We start from the raw sequence: 15,879 nt of genomic DNA on the forward strand, positions 1-15,879 counted from the left end.
GTTTCATTTCGAGACGATTAGAGCCAACACAGCCCCTTCTCTACCGGATTTTAATCTGGGGTGTACTCACTTTTGTGAGTACATGTTCAAACATTAATGGCTGTATTTTGTTTTTTTCTGAGTGAAAAAGAAATTTAAGCGGTTAAATAAGTTGTTAAAAGGTCACTAATCATTGTGTCAAAGTGAAATTTCTGTAATGCTTTCCTATGAAAAGATATACTCAAAAATCTGAAAAACTATGAGGGGTGTATTCACTTTCGTGATATACTGTATGGCAGTAATCGAAGATCTCCCTTCAAAATATAAAGCATGACTGGCTTTTCATGCTGTTTAAAACCCATTTATACCATTCAGCACTGTATTTAACTCTACAGATGAGTGAGAACATCTTAACCAATGCACTACTGCACCCGCATGCCATCATGGAGGCTGACTTTTGAAGTTAGCACTAACACAAGTTGGATGGTCCATTTTCACTGTAGCACAGGATGTGCAATGCTCTATTATTGTCAAAAAGAATGGACTTCTACAACTTCTGATGACTTCTGTAAGCAAAGGACAGTTTCCCATGTCTTCTGGGTCTATTTCAAGTGAGCTCAGGTGCTTAGGAGAATGTTACACCCCTGTATCATTTGCACGCATTAAGCATTCTTAATATGGTCAATTTTCAATAGCTCTAATTCCTGGAGTGCTAGAGTGAGACTACAGCCAATGATTTTAGTGACATGACAATGATTTTAGTAACATAAATATGTCTTATATACACTCAATCGTGGTAAATCAAAGGGAATTCAAAAATGTATGTAATAACTATGGTAATTATTCCCTTTGCATCTTTAATTCTGAGTGACTCAGCCTCTCCGTGATGATCTTATACCTGGACACCTATATTGTCCGTCAGTACAATTCATTTTGAAATGTTCTTCTTTGTTGTTTTATCTTATTTGGATGTTTACTAAATTTCACTGATCCCCGTCCCAACTTATTTGAGACGTGTTGCATTTATCAAATTAGAAATGAGTACATATGTCCCCCAAAACAATATTTTTTCTCGGTTTTAACACTTAATATGTTGTCTTTTCACTATTCTCCATCTAATGAATAGATTGAATGTTTTGAAAATGATAGCATTTTGATTTTATTCACTGTTTACCAAACGTCCCAACTTCACTGGAGTTGGGGTTTGTAGACAGTACACATACAGTACAGTACCCATGCAATACATATAGACATTTAAAGTGCAAGACTGGACAACAGAAGACATATAGGCTTTTCACACCTGGTCCCCTTTAAGTGAACCAAACTCAGTCATCTTTAAGTGAGCCAAAAAGCGAACCGACAACAAAAGGACTCAGCTCTGTTTTTGTTCATATTGTGGGTGTATTAAATAAAGAACTCGCTGATCTTTCTGGTCCTATAGGCTTTTATGGTGTGTCACTCTTTTTTTACCACTCTCGGTCTTCTAGAGCCCTCCTTAAGTAATTACAGCTAATCACTTGTCAAGTGTAACTTGTTAGAACTCATAAGCTAACCGAACTGAGACCACGTCAACCAAGGTCTCAGTACGGTTCGCTTCCGAGGGGTCTGGGTATGCTTTGGAGTAGGGCTGGGACATTAACGTGTTAATTTCGATTAATTAATCACGCGACTCGATGAATTAATTGACGCGATTAAAAAAAAATAATCGCAGTATAATATAGCTACATAGTTCTGGATTAGACCAGTGGAGGGCAGTATTACGCCTGATGGTGAACAGCCTGCTGAAATTGAGAAGAGTTCTCTCTTCTTTTAAAAATGAATAATATTTTTTGGATTAAGCTTATTTATTGTAATTATTCAATATCCATGTGAAAAAAAATATTTTTCACTGTTCTCAAGTCAGATATTTAAATGCGATTAAAATGCAATTAATGCGATTAATTAATTTCAAAGCCTATAGATTAATTCGATTAAAAAATTTAATCGAGTCCCAGCCCTACTTTGGAGCGTTCACATATGCGGCAAAAATGCTGAGTCACTACTCTGAGTTCGCTTAGGAGGCTGAAAGGGACCAGGTGTGAAAATGCTGTATGTCTGCATGGGACAGTAAGTAACGTAATTTCTAATGTTTGTATGACCAGTGCATGTTGACAATAAAGCCAACTTGACCTGACTCTAGTGAAGCTCCTCTAACCCAACAGATCCTCCAATCACATCCGAATCCAGTTCATTAGAGTTTTATTAAAACACAGTATAGTGTACTTGGTTTTGAAAAATACTCTGTTAGAAAAGATTCATCCTACCAATTCTGTATATTATTACAGTATAAAAGCTAAGAAGTAAACATAGTAAATCATTGAATATTTTTCTGGTATTCCTCATAGTTAGTCAATAAATATATTCAAGCAAAGAATGGTCCATTAGTGCATGTAAACAAATGTACAAAATGACATTACACCCTGAATCTACCAAACAATCAACGGACAGCTTTTTGATTAAAATGTAATACAATTATGAAGGTGTCTTTGTGGGGTTTCTGTGGTAACACAATGTGGTATTTTTCAATTTTGTGCGTTTGTAAACGTAACACATCCTGACTATTCCAAGAAAATGGTTAAGTGATAAAACTGGCTAAGTTAGATGCTGTTTACACGTGGACGGATATTTTTTTAATGTGGATTTTTTTTCTTCTGTTAAGGTGTAAGCGCAACGTGGATTAAAAAAAAAAGAGGTGCGTTTTAGCCCCCTAAATGGGATATTTTTAAAGACGGATTTTTGATATGTGGATTTTAAAACTATGTTTACGTGGAAACGGAGGGCCAAAACCAATGCGCTTTCAAAAATATCCTGCTACATGGAAACAGCACCTTAGTGGTAAAGCTAATCTACTAATAGATCACCTGCAGGTGTTATTTTGTTGGGGATTCCAGGCTCTTCTATTAACAGATTTACCACTTCTTTCAGATTCACTTAACCTGCATTGCCACTGAACCACTTTCCTTGGAACCCCCCTGCCCACGTCCCATAGGCATTGGAGGTTAGTGGACTAGTGGCAGGACATTTTCAGTCTCAGTGCCGCCTGAAAGAGGGCAGCCCTATGTGTTCCCACAGTCTTATGTTCTCTCAAGATTTTTCTTTGTACCTCCACCAAGGAGATTATGTTTTCGGTGTTGTGGTTTTTCTGTCTGTTTGTTTGTTTGTCTGTCTGCCAGCAGGATAACACAAAAAGTTATACACAGATTTGGATGAAATTGTGTACAGTTGTTGGAAAAGGAACAAGTGATTACATTTTGATGGTGATCCGGTATGACAGACTATCTGGGGCCCCATATCAAGTGGCGACTCCAGATGATAGAAACACAGACAAAACTACTCAAAACTAAATTCTATCAATCTTAAATAAGAGTGACATTACTTATGACCAATCACCATTGCTTCTAACATCTACAGTCGCCAGTTGGTACGAATCCAGATAGCATATCAAACCGGACATTCCAGTTCCTAACTCCACAAAAAGCGCTGAAAGACTTAAAATTAAAATAGGGCGTAACAGTCAAATGTTCAATCAAACGGAGGTCTGCACTTTTTGAGTGCATTTCTAGTTTTCAAGTATTTTTCTGAACTTTTTCTGCATTTATTATCATAAGTTAGTGAAGTCAGGAAATTAGTGGGGAGAGAGAGACCGGGAGGGTTTGGCAAATTACCTTGGGCTGGAATTGAATGTGGGTCGCCGGTGTAGCAGTCGAGTGCCAAGCCGATTGAGCCACGGCTGGGACCTCTGAAGAGTTTTCTAATTTCCTTTCTTTACGGGTCAGGATTAGGGATTGTTTTAGTCTGGGCATGTCTTAGCATTCTTTCGTTTAGTTTCGTTAACCAAGAGAATTTGATATTGGCAAAGTGGAAAAGATATTTTGACAGTGTGATGCCGGTGCCAGTGACACTTTTCTAACCAGACTCAACACAGAGCTGTGGGTTTCCTGCAGAAAATTTGTTTATCAAGGTGGGTTGGAGGTTAGCCGGTATCAGAGACATCCAACTGTCGTGACTGGAAAGGCTATGTTGTGCAGTTTCATATGAAATATGATGAAATCATGATATAAATATGATAAATACGATGATATAGATATGATAGATTTTTTTTAAAGCAACAAAAATATATTCACAATATAAAAGCTTTATCGTTTCAAGCTACCTAGTCAAGATGGTAGGTTGTTGTCAAGGTGGTTGCCTTAATTAAACAAGCAACTGCTGGAGGAAACTCTGGGTACACTCCTGCATGTAGAAGCAGGCTGGAAAATGCAATGCTCAATAAAGAAAACACACCAGTGCCCGTCATCAAAACACAGTTGGCTGTAGGAAGACGGCTTTGTATGTATTCAGTCCCATGTGATGTTCAGCAGCTTGCAGGTGAGGTCCCATAGGTCCTGGGCCATCTTGTCGTCACTGCCCAATGTGGAGCACGTTGCCTTGGCACAGTCACTGTGGAGAGATTCAGAGTCTGGTGTAAGACACGTAGACCTGAAGAGCCATAGGCTACTGTACATTCGTAATGCCTCATATTCATGCAACACAGCTTTGCTTTCTAGGTACTGCATATACGGGTGGGAGACGTGACGCCTTGTTTTTTCGTAACATTGGTTAAAAACCTACAAAACTGTTATTTTCCTTTAAAAAACAAATGTAAATGAAAGAAGATGTGGTACATTATGTTTCATATTAGTCTTAGATGAGAAGAAACATTTTTGTTAAGATTTATGTAAAGGTTTATATGTCAAATTTCCTGCGGTGTGACTGTAACATTAATGAAATAATATATAATAATATATATATAAATTAACCAACAACATTTTAAATAATGTATGAAGCATTTGGCATGATTGCATAAATCTTAAATTTAGATTAAGATATGTGAATGTGGAAAAAACTCAAGACAGTAATATTAACTACAAGTTCAATTTTGTAACACAAATTGCGTCCTGTGGGGTGACATGTATGTCAATGTTTGTGAATGGGCAGCAGCAAGGCCAACTACAAGAGTCTTAAAGACTGGCTCCTAACCAGTCAGTACCTCAGTTATTGGAGAGTGCTGTGGAAGTTTAAGGTGACTCTTAACGTCTTAATATGTCTTCATATTGCAATCTTTCTGTCACGCAATGCTTAGGTTCATTTTATGGTGTCCTGTGGTGTGACTGCTCTTATAGGAGGGAAAAAAAGTTTTTTTTATTAATGAAAACACATATTAAGATTAAACACAATATCATTATCAAGTTAGCATGAGCTCAGATGTCAGTTATGTATACAAAAGGATTCAAATGGCCATAATGCAGTGAATTCCCTGTGGTGTGACTCAATTTTCCTGCGGTGTGACATGCCTATGCTATGTGTTGATGCAGGACACATTTTCCCAAAAATGGCAAAAATAAGGTGAAATTCCACAGACCACTAAGTGCTTTATTTTTTTCCAATTTTTATCCATCATTTTTTTCAGGAATTTGAAAAACTTTTTTTTTTTTTTTGCGTTACGCCCTTAAACGTCAACCACCCATACACAGCAAGTATGCATTTATGCATGCATGTACACTGTCCAGTACAGTCTATGTGCTGGTATGTAGGTTATGAGCACATGTAATACCAGGGCTGGACTGGCCATCTAGCATAGAGGGCATTTCCCGGTGGGCCCTGCACCCTCGTGGGCCCCTATTTTCTGAAATGTACACAATCTTTTAAAAAACATTTCTGAAAATAGGGGCCCACGAGGATGCGGGGCCCACCGGTGAGTCAGTTCTGCACCGCCAACTATGAGGGGCCCCTTTAAGCCAAAAGTGTGAAGGCCCTATTTCTCCCCAAGTCCAGCCCTGTGTACTACCGTACACATGCCTGTATGTTTCAAAATTTCTATTCCTCTCTGTCAGTCTGAACAGTATCTGAATGTCAGTCACCTATAGTATCCGCCGCTCTCGGTGGCGAGCTCTGGCTCCACTGCGCAGTAGATGGTGGTCTGTGCCCCCTGCACGGAGGTCTTGGTGAAGGGCCGTGCCATCCACATCACAGCCTGCTCCGCCTTGTTCAGGTGCCGCCACAGGTCCGTCTGGACCACCCCGGGATGCAAGGAGTATGCAGTCACTCCCGTGCCTATCATATGAAACAGACCAGGAAGACAAAAGCAGACACTTAACGTGCATTGTTCAGTGCAAGATATGGTTTAAAACATAGTCCACAAACCTATGTCATGTGTAAAACCCTTCAAAAAGCGAATTTGTTTCCAAACGATTGACTGGCATTGTGGTGTTTAGAATCACTCCAGGCAACAATTTGATAACAAACAAAGTTTAAATAGCTGAAGGCTTACGGCTTCACAGCTCAGTCTGGACCATTCGAGGGAGCACACAGCCACACTCAAGACTACATAAAGTCAAGATATTTTGCACACCATTTCCTCAATATACTCCCATTGTCCCAGAGCCCACAGGGACTTTTTGAATGCTCCTATTGTGTAGCATTCCCATCAAGAAACTATAGTGGAATGTCAGTCCTTAAGGACACAAAACAGATGCAGAATGTGGCAGATGAAGAATGTGGCAGACAAGAGGTAAGATATGCTGCAGATGAAGAATGTGGTAGACAAGAGGTAAGATATGCTGCAGATGAAGAATGTGGCAGACAAGAGGCAAGATACTTTTTCGATGCCCTGGGAAAAAATAAGGTTATTTCCATTTCAAATTATTTACTAAAGGACCACCTCTTCAGATGAGCATCTCCTTTTGGAAGAGGGTCCTAAAAAATACTGTCAGATTGACAGTCTGATTTACATGCCTTTACCTAAACGGACCAATTCTCAGTTCCTGAACCTGGTCTCACCTACGTTCTCACTTCTCACTATAAAGGTGACTCGTGCCTGGCTTCACAAACATTCAACTGGAACTATGGCCATACGCTTAGCTCGCTATTCATTTTCCCATAGGGAAGGTCTATCTCTTGGGGTATGCCACTATTTGGGGGCTTAATACAGTTAAAATTGTTAGCTGGGGTTTATAAAGGTGGTAAAGTGTCTTATTTGTCATGTTAAGCGTTGTCTTGCTTTAAGACAAGTTAAAAGAGGGAGTATGTAGCTAAGCTAGTGAAAGTCAATGGATCACTGTAGCATGTAGCATGCTACACGGATGCATTGACTTTCACTAGCTTAGCGACATGCTCCCTCTTTTAATTTGTCTTAAAGCAAGACAACGGCTTACATGAAAAATAAGACACTTTATCACCTTTATAAACCCCAGCCAACGATTTTAACTGTATTAAGCCCCAAAATAGTGGCATACCCCTTTAACTATTTAAAATACTATCTCTAAAGCTTGATGGACAGCTGGTTTCTCATCTGGTGTCGACATGTAAACAAACTACAAGCTTTCGTTTGTCTAATTTGTTTGTCTTGCCCTCCCTCTCCGTTGTGCATTTGGGTTCCCATACGTTCTGCATTTGGGTTCCCATAAGATTTCAGCGAGGGTCTCTATGCTGTCCTTCAGACTGGTACAAGCACATCAGGCAGCGTGGGAGGTCCTAGGCTAGGTCTCACCTTTCAGCTTGGTGGCCAGCAGGCGCGTGAAGAGCACGTTGGCCAGCTTGCTCTGACTGTACGCCGCCGACTTGCTGTAGGCCTTCTCGCTGTTGAGGTCTTCAAGGTTGATGGAGCCATACTTGTGCGCTACGGAGGATACGTTGATGATCCTCGCCGGCGCTGACTTCTTAATCAGGTCCAACAGCAGGTAGGTCAAAAGGAAAGGTCCTGTGAGTTTAGAGACACACAGAGAGGAATGAGAATCAATCCTTACTTTGGTAATTTCAGATCAAACTTGCAAAGTACAAGTGCCAACGGCTTAAAGCGATGGTTCGGAGTAGAATCACCCTAATGCCATTTGAACCGTGACACCCATCCACCTTTACACCCGAAGTGTTTTCTGCCGCAGGCTTACATCAACAGAGTTGCCGTGTTATTCGATGTTTATTCCGGTTAGCTTGACTCAAGCGCATATGGATACTGGGCACCGTCTCCAAACTTTCCCCACAAAAATAACATGTCATTACACCAAACTTCTGCAGTAGCACAAATATGGTCTGTACTCACGAAACGAAGCATTTGGAAGTTTGGAAATAGTCCAGGAGTTTATTATTATCAACACAAGCCGAATAGCTTCTCTGCTGCTAAAGCTGTGCCAACGTTACTTCCGTCATCTAAGACAAGCATGTAAGAGTCCTCAACGAAGCTCATAATATGCACAATGAAAAGTGAATTCAGCATCAGTATTGATAACGAAAATCCTTGTCTAATTGATAGTAGGTAAGATTTGAAATATCTTTTAAGTATTGCCTTGAAAATATAAGCCTTAATCACAATTCAGTGAAAACTTTTTTAACACTCTCGTCTGGAAGTTTGTTGAAGACTTTTACGGGCTTGTCTCATATGACGGAAGTAACGTTGGCACAGCTTTAGCAGCAGAGAAGCTATTCAGCTTGTGTTGATAATACTAAACTCCTGGACTATTTCCAAACTTCCAAATGCTTCGTTTCGTGAGTACAGACCATATTTGTGCTACTGCAGAAGTTTGGTGTAATGACATGTTATTTTTGTGGGGAAAGTTTGGAGACGGTGCCCAGTATCCATATGCGCTTGAGTCAAGCTAACCGGAATAAACATCGAATAACACGGCAACTCTGTTGATGTAAGTCTGCGGCAGAAAACACTTCGGGTGTAAAGGTGGATGGGTGTCACGGTTCAAATGGCATTAAGGTGATTCTACTCCGAACCATCGCTTTAACATTATCCCTGAAAATAACAGTCTTGTGATCATAAATACTTGTAGGAATTAATTATTGTAGAAATTACCATTCCTCAAGCTAGTGGCTGAAAGAGGAAAACTAACCCTGTGTTGCTCTTACCTATGTGATTTACGCCAATTTGTGTCTCGAATCCGTCTGCCGTTTTACCATATGGACACACCATCACTCCAGCGTTGTTGATTAGAATATTCAGTTGGCTCTCCTCTGAAAGCAGGTATAGGGAAAACATCATTGATTGATTGAATGAATGAATGAATGAATGAATGAATGAATGAATGAATGAATGAATGAATGAATGAATGGACATCATGCAGATCAGATACAAAGCGGATTCCAAAAAAGTTGGGACACTTTGTATTTTGTGAATAAAATCAAAATGCTGGCATTTTCAAAACATTGAATATGTTAATAAGGTAGAGCATTATGTACAGACAATATATCAGTTGTTAAAGTCGAGCAGAATTATTGTTTTGAGGTAATTATGTGATCATTTAAAATTTCACCCTTGCAACAAATCCCAAAAAAGTTGGGACAGGGCCAATAAAATGCTTTTTATATTGGATAAGACTAAACACAACACAAGGGATGAGACTGAACAGTTAAATACTTTGACTGACGGCATAATTTCTTTCAAAAATTAGATATTTTGATATGCGAGACATGATTTCAGCAGCTCAACTGATAGGTGTGTTCTTCAACTTGTTTACCTTTTTGTTATGCTTAATATGTGGCATATCCTGACTGCAAGAAAACAATTTTGTGACCTGTTTACTCCTATGATGGAACCACACTGTTGGAACATAGTAGAGATTGAAATTTGCCACCATTATGGGGCAATATCTAAAGGCGGTGCTCCAAAATATAATGCCTTGGTAGCTATGTTTGCTGTTTAAAGTCTGTATGTATCATTCAACATTAATTTTATTGCTCTACATGAGTAAGAAGACCCTAACGAAGTCACCTCTGCACCCCCTTACCATCATATATGCTGTCTTTCAGACTGACCACTAAATCAAGCTGAAGTATTCATATCCTATATAACCTGGAGGGTGAAAGGATTAAATATTTTCAATTCTGTAATCAGAGGACATTTTCACATGTCTACTAGGTCCATCTAGAATGAGCTTTGCTGCTTGCAACACTGTTTAATGTCTGCATCATGTGCATTAATCAAGCGTTGTGTTTATGGTCATTTTTTCGAGAGCTGTCATTGTTGGAGTGTCATAGTTTGCTTATTTACCACGAGCATGTCATGATCTCATAACTCGTGGAATGATTACACAGAACTCTATATTACGGAAATACAGTAGGCCTTATATACCTGCAATTTTGATAATTCAATATTTCTGTGTAATAGATAAGTAATTAGTCCCTCAAAATCTTCGCTGCTGAGTGCCACAGCCTCTCTGTGATGGTATATTATTTGTGCATTCATGTTGGCAGTCAATATAGTTCCTTTTAAAATATTCTTCCTTGTGTCATTTTTAGAATTATCCAACTATTACAATATGTTTTGAACCTGTCCCAACTTTTTTGAGATTTGTTGCATGGGTCAAATTTTAAATGATCACATAATTACCTCAAAACAATAATTCTGCTTGACTTTAACAACTGATATGTTGTCTGTACATAATGCTCCACCTTATTAACATATTAGATGTTTTGAAAATGCCAGCATTTTGATTTTATTCACAAAATACAAAGTGTCCCAACTTTTTTGTAATCCGCTTGTAGATAACGTCTGGGTAGGTAGCAAAGTAATCCATTAGATAGATAGATAGATAGATAGATAGATAGATAGATAGATAGATAGATAGATAGATAGATAGATAGATAGACAGACAGACAGATAGATAGACAGACAGACAGACAGACAGACAGACAGACAGACAGACAGACAGACAGACAGACAGACAGATAGATAGATAGATAGATAGATAGATAGATTATGATTGGGTATCAAAGTCACCCGTTAGCCATTCTCTCTTGTCGTACCCTTATTGATTAACTCAGCAAACTCCCTGATTGATTTTGTGTCTGACAAATCCAGTTTCTTCACAACAATGTTTTGGCTTCCGGAAGCTTCGGTCACATCTTTCAGAGCGGCATTTGCTTTCTCCATATCTCGACATGCCATGATGATGCGTGCTCCTGTGGGGAGAGAAGTTGTTGCACAAACTGTCCAGTTTTAATTAAGACTTTTCAGTACAGTGCCATAATTTCTCTGGGAATACATTACACCAGATTATAGCCATATAATATATTGTTATGGTGAATTTTTAATTCAGACTCCAATGAGTCAGATTCCCTGGACGAGACTTGCTAAACAGCCTTCTTGTTACACAAACGGGGAATGGTTTTGTGCCACCCCTACTTGTGAAATCAAATTTTAATCTATGCTTGCGAGCTTGGGTGTTCCTCAACAGACTACTGGAACTGCTGGAAAAGTCGTCTTTCTCTCTTTAATCATTCATTTGAGTCATTAACCTCAAAAATGTTGCATATAGTTGCTTTAATTGTTTTTCTTTTCATATAGTGCAGAGGGCAGAATGTTGACTCTGGCATAGGGCTACAAAACAATTAAATACCAGTTGTGTGAGTAAAATTAATTTGGTCTTAAACATAGGTGTGGAACAGTGGGTGGAAAGATCAAGATCTTGGTTAATAGTTAAATAATGATTCACCTGGCTGTAAGGTAAGGACAACACCCGTAGGCTACCATTGGAAGTTTTAATAAATTACCAGCATTGCACTTTTCACACACTTAGGCTAGTGTCTGCTATAAAGCCCAGGTTAATTTAACCTTTGACTTTGCCACAGCCTGTTATATATGAAGCCAAGCTATAACATTAGGCCTATTTACTTTACTGTATCATGCGTAGTATAGACCTACTCAAAGAGATTGTATAACCTGAAAACGAGAACACCCATCAGTACAACAGAGCATCAGAATAAAAGTTAAAAGTTATGACAATGGCCTGTTGTTTTGAAGAATACGAGAAGATGTTGCAAGACCACTTATGAAACCTATGCAATGCAAAACAGGCCAAACGTTTTCCTCATCCACCTACCCCTCTTCGCCAGGTCTATGGCGGCTTCCTTCCCGATACCAGTGTTGGATCCAGTAATGATAACTGTTTTGCCATCGAGTTTGGCATCAGACGACCAAGCACCACGGAACATATTTCTATACATGAACAGAAAAAAGTATGTAATAATCAATTTACATCATGCGTAAATCAGACAGTTGCCAATCATCTCTTCATTAGGTAACTTGACTGTGGAGACTGTCACTTGACTGTCGCTTACACCTGTCAACTGGGCGAGAAACCCTCCATTCTTTTCATTTAGGCTAGTTTAAACCTTGGATGACTTGTGGCTGCTGCTATAGGCTACTGCAGATTTGATCTTAGCTGGGAAAATGAGGTTTGGCTGGTTCGACTGAGAAAGTCAAAGATCTCAACACAAGATTGTTGGACAGAAAGATGACAACAACAAAACAACAACAAAAATACAATACCGGAACGCCGCCATGTCAGAAATGAAGACGACCGTGGTTTTAAAAACTGGTATTGTAGGCCTAGAGACACTCCACCAAAGTCCACAGACAGCAATTCATGCTTGGTATGAAAGAGCATGGGCGCGTAAAAGAGGTTGGGCTCATATGCGGAAGTAAACACAAGGGCGCACAGTAGCCTAGGCTTAAAGGTGTAAGCCTCTCTGGCATTATACTTCAAGATTTAGAACGGCTTTAGAGACCTGACCATTTCTGCTGTATCTGGACGTCCTATTTAACAAAGTATGTGAACTGTTATCACATTATCACATTTATCACATCACATCAATCTGTTATCACATTCTCCTACAGTCAATTTGTCTGGCACATGCGCAATTACAGACTAACAGGTTACTGGCAGCACAGCACATCCCAAAAATTAAACCATAATTTTAGTGTAGCCTAGGACAAGTAGTGTAAAACCCACGCATAAATGCACTGAGCATGAGAGTAGGCCTACCGAATCATGACCGTGTAGCTATTCCGCTATATCTCAATGTTATCCACAGTGACCACGCTGGCTTTCCCACCAGATGGCAGCAGATACCAGCGGAAGGTTTTACGATTAAGGTAAGCGTACCCATTAAGCCCATGTACCCTTTAAGCCCACTTTCAACTTTGAGGTCAATTTAAAGAAAGGGAAAAGGTGAATTTTGTTGTTCATCACCCTATCCAATGAAAGGGTTTAGAAACTGACAATATGTTTTTTATTGCAAAAAAATCACATTTTTTTTATCGTCGAGTTATCCCCGTCCAAGTGAACCCAGTCTCAGGACTACTGACAAGAAGTTGCCTCAAAACTTTGCTGTTTTGGGACATGTCAGAAATCATAGAATTTCAGCTAGTTTAAGTCAAATATTTTGAAAATACTTTCATATTTAGTGAACTAAGAGGTAAATGTAATGATTTTTATATATATACATGCAGTGTTTTACTAAATTATAGCATTTCCCTTCAAATGGAAAGATGTGTTTTATGAGCGAGCAAACGCCGATATTCTCTTGATACAACCACACACCATCTTTATCTTACTCTACCGTAAGACTTAAGGTGGTTAGGTATGAATTCTAAGCATATTCCAGTTTGTTTGGCATTGATCTTTAAAGAAATGCATCATGAAATGTTTTTGTGGAGTTGATTATTTCCATAAAACAGCTTTTTGTATAGGCGGGCTTAATGGGTACTAGGTGGGCTTAAATGGTACACCCCATTGAAATGCATGCAAGTTGGCATGCATGCTAATGAAAAATGCCTTTGAGGGACATAAAAAGTGCTGTACAATCTCAAGTTGTAGGTCAAAAAGGCGTAATGTAATGAACTAACAATAATCAATAAGAAAAAAATAAATTTCTCTGTTTGGATGAAGAATTTTATGAAGTATATGAAGTAAGAGATGCTGTAATGTTTAATTAGGTTTTATGCATTATTTTTTGAGCAAATCTTACATTTTGGAAGAATATTTTGATCTGAAACCATTTATGCCATGTAGGCTACACTGTTTAAACTCAACTCACACACCTCACCAGATATTTTGATAGAGAAATAACTATATGAGCTTATTTGGAACACAAGTGGGCTTAAATGGTACCAAAGGTACCATTTAAGCCCATTCAGACTTTTCACTTTTCTCGTAAAAAATCTTCATATTGTACTTTGAAATATTCATCAATTCAGTGATAAACATTGAGAAGAGAGGTAAATCTTACTATTTAAGAAATCATTTCACAAAAAAATTGTGTGAAGATGATTGAAAAATAAAAATAAAATGATTTTGGTGGGCTTAATGGGTACGCTTACCTTACCTGCACGCGACGCGTCATCATTATCACCCTTATGTGCCATTCAGCAGGTAGCCTACCAGGGGTGAATTTCTCAAAACCAAAGTTGCTTACTACATTAGCTACTTTGTTGCTTTCAATGCATTTACCCATAGGCAACTACCATAGTTGCTAACAGGCTAATAACTTATCTTTTGAGAAACTCTCCCCTGAAATGTAATGAAGCCTGTTGGAGCCCGGTGTCGCCGGTAATTATGACAGCAACGACTCGCAAACCGTGGATGCCGCATTGGCAGATCATCACACAGCAGAGGTTTATGGCTTTGCATGACTTGGTCTACTGCGCCTCAGTGTGTAGTAGGCCATAATCCTCTCCACAACCCCCCACAGAAACTGGGGTATCAGCAGCGCCCACGGCCACTCACGTTACAACCTCTCTCACACATGCAGGCTACGAGCGCATGCGTGCGTAATACGCGCGCAATACAAATACAACAACAACACCAACAACAATAATAATAATAATAGTAGTAGTAGTAGGCCTAGTAGGCCTATAAGTAGTAGTAATAATAATAAACAATCATTATAATTACTGGTCAGTTCCTTTACTGTAAGACCAACGGACACTTTCATTGATTTCATTTCATCAACAGGGGGCAGTGCGCACCCGTACAATTCAGAAGCAAATAGTTCACCCATAGACATGCCTATAACCAGCTGTAGCACATTCACTGTTGAATATCATATTCAATATTTTCCTTTGCTATTAAATGTTGAATATAGTTCAGTGAAATTAAATGTCTATTTATTGTCAACATTTCATGAAGCAATGAATGGATTGCAAAGGTGTCTTGCTAAAAGACTGAAAAGAGATCATGACCTGTTTTATTTTGCCTGCGTCATGCATCAGAAATGTACCGACGCGACACCCATCTTTCTATGTAATGCAAGCATAATCCCAATGACAGATTCCGGTTGCATGTTGGTTAACTGGAGACACAGAAATGATGAGCTAGTAACCGAACAGAAGCATGGCCACCTGGAAGCCTCCCCACGCCCACAATGTAATGAGGCCACCATCCCTGGGCCTGAGACAACTGACCCCTTTGTGTGCTTTATTTTAGTACAAAAGACACATGTCACTTCTCAACAGGCGCGGGCATGCGCAGACACACACACACACACACACACACACACACACACACACACACACACACACACACACACACACACACACACACACACACACACACACACACACACACACACACAAGCATGCTGGCCCGGTAGCCTACACAAATAAGGATTTGCTCAGTGCTTTGATATGTTTTGTGTGTACACGGATATATGGTGGCTGCAGCATCCTGTGAGTGTGTGTGCTGCAGGCTTAACTCTCCTCTGTTGTCATGCCGCATGAAATTGCTCCCCTTTCGCTGCTGAACAGGTTAACCTGTCAAGACACAGTGTTATAAATTCGTTGTTACCAGAATGGCAATGACCAAGTCATAGTGCGTTACTAAAGGCCCTGTGTTATGTCATAGTATTGTAGTACTATGGTAGTTAACTTTTCAGTGCACTATTACAGTGTGCCACTGGGGGTACGGCGTGCATTAAGGGGCTGCCACTGTTTATGCCGACCAAGTGTGCACTGTCTTGAGAATGAGTTTTGAATTGCACAAAAGTCCCAAAAGAGAGAAAATCATTTGAAGAGATTTACATGTAATCACGAGCTGATCC

General features: G+C 39.4%; 1 protein-coding gene across 2 annotated transcripts in view; it reads right to left on the reverse strand.

Annotated features, from left to right (window-relative positions):
• Nucleotides 1-1,877: 1,877 nt before the first annotated feature.
• The window catches only part of rdh12l (retinol dehydrogenase 12, like), a 21,425-nt gene continuing 7,423 nt past the window's right edge, over nt 1,878-15,879 (reverse strand). Inside the window, exons 1-7 of one of the 2 annotated variants that reach the window (XM_063206965.1) lie at nt 12,329-12,460; nt 11,880-11,995; nt 10,804-10,959; nt 8,908-9,012; nt 7,547-7,756; nt 5,919-6,111; nt 1,879-4,458 (exon numbers count right to left, since the gene is read on the reverse strand). In XM_063206965.1, coding sequence (XP_063063035.1) covers nt 4,356-4,458; nt 5,919-6,111; nt 7,547-7,756; nt 8,908-9,012; nt 10,804-10,959; nt 11,880-11,995; nt 12,329-12,342 — 897 coding nt within the window. In that variant the 5' untranslated portion in view covers nt 12,343-12,460 and the 3' untranslated portion in view covers nt 1,879-4,355. Of the gene's footprint in view, nt 4,459-5,918; nt 6,112-7,546; nt 7,757-8,907; nt 9,013-10,803; nt 10,960-11,879; nt 11,996-12,328; nt 12,461-15,879 lie in introns of those variants that run through there. The other variant, XM_063206964.1, reaches the window with a different exon arrangement.

Source organism: Engraulis encrasicolus, chromosome 9, assembly GCF_034702125.1.
Source record: "Engraulis encrasicolus isolate BLACKSEA-1 chromosome 9, IST_EnEncr_1.0, whole genome shotgun sequence".
Taxonomy (NCBI): Eukaryota; Metazoa; Chordata; class Actinopteri; order Clupeiformes; family Engraulidae; genus Engraulis; species Engraulis encrasicolus.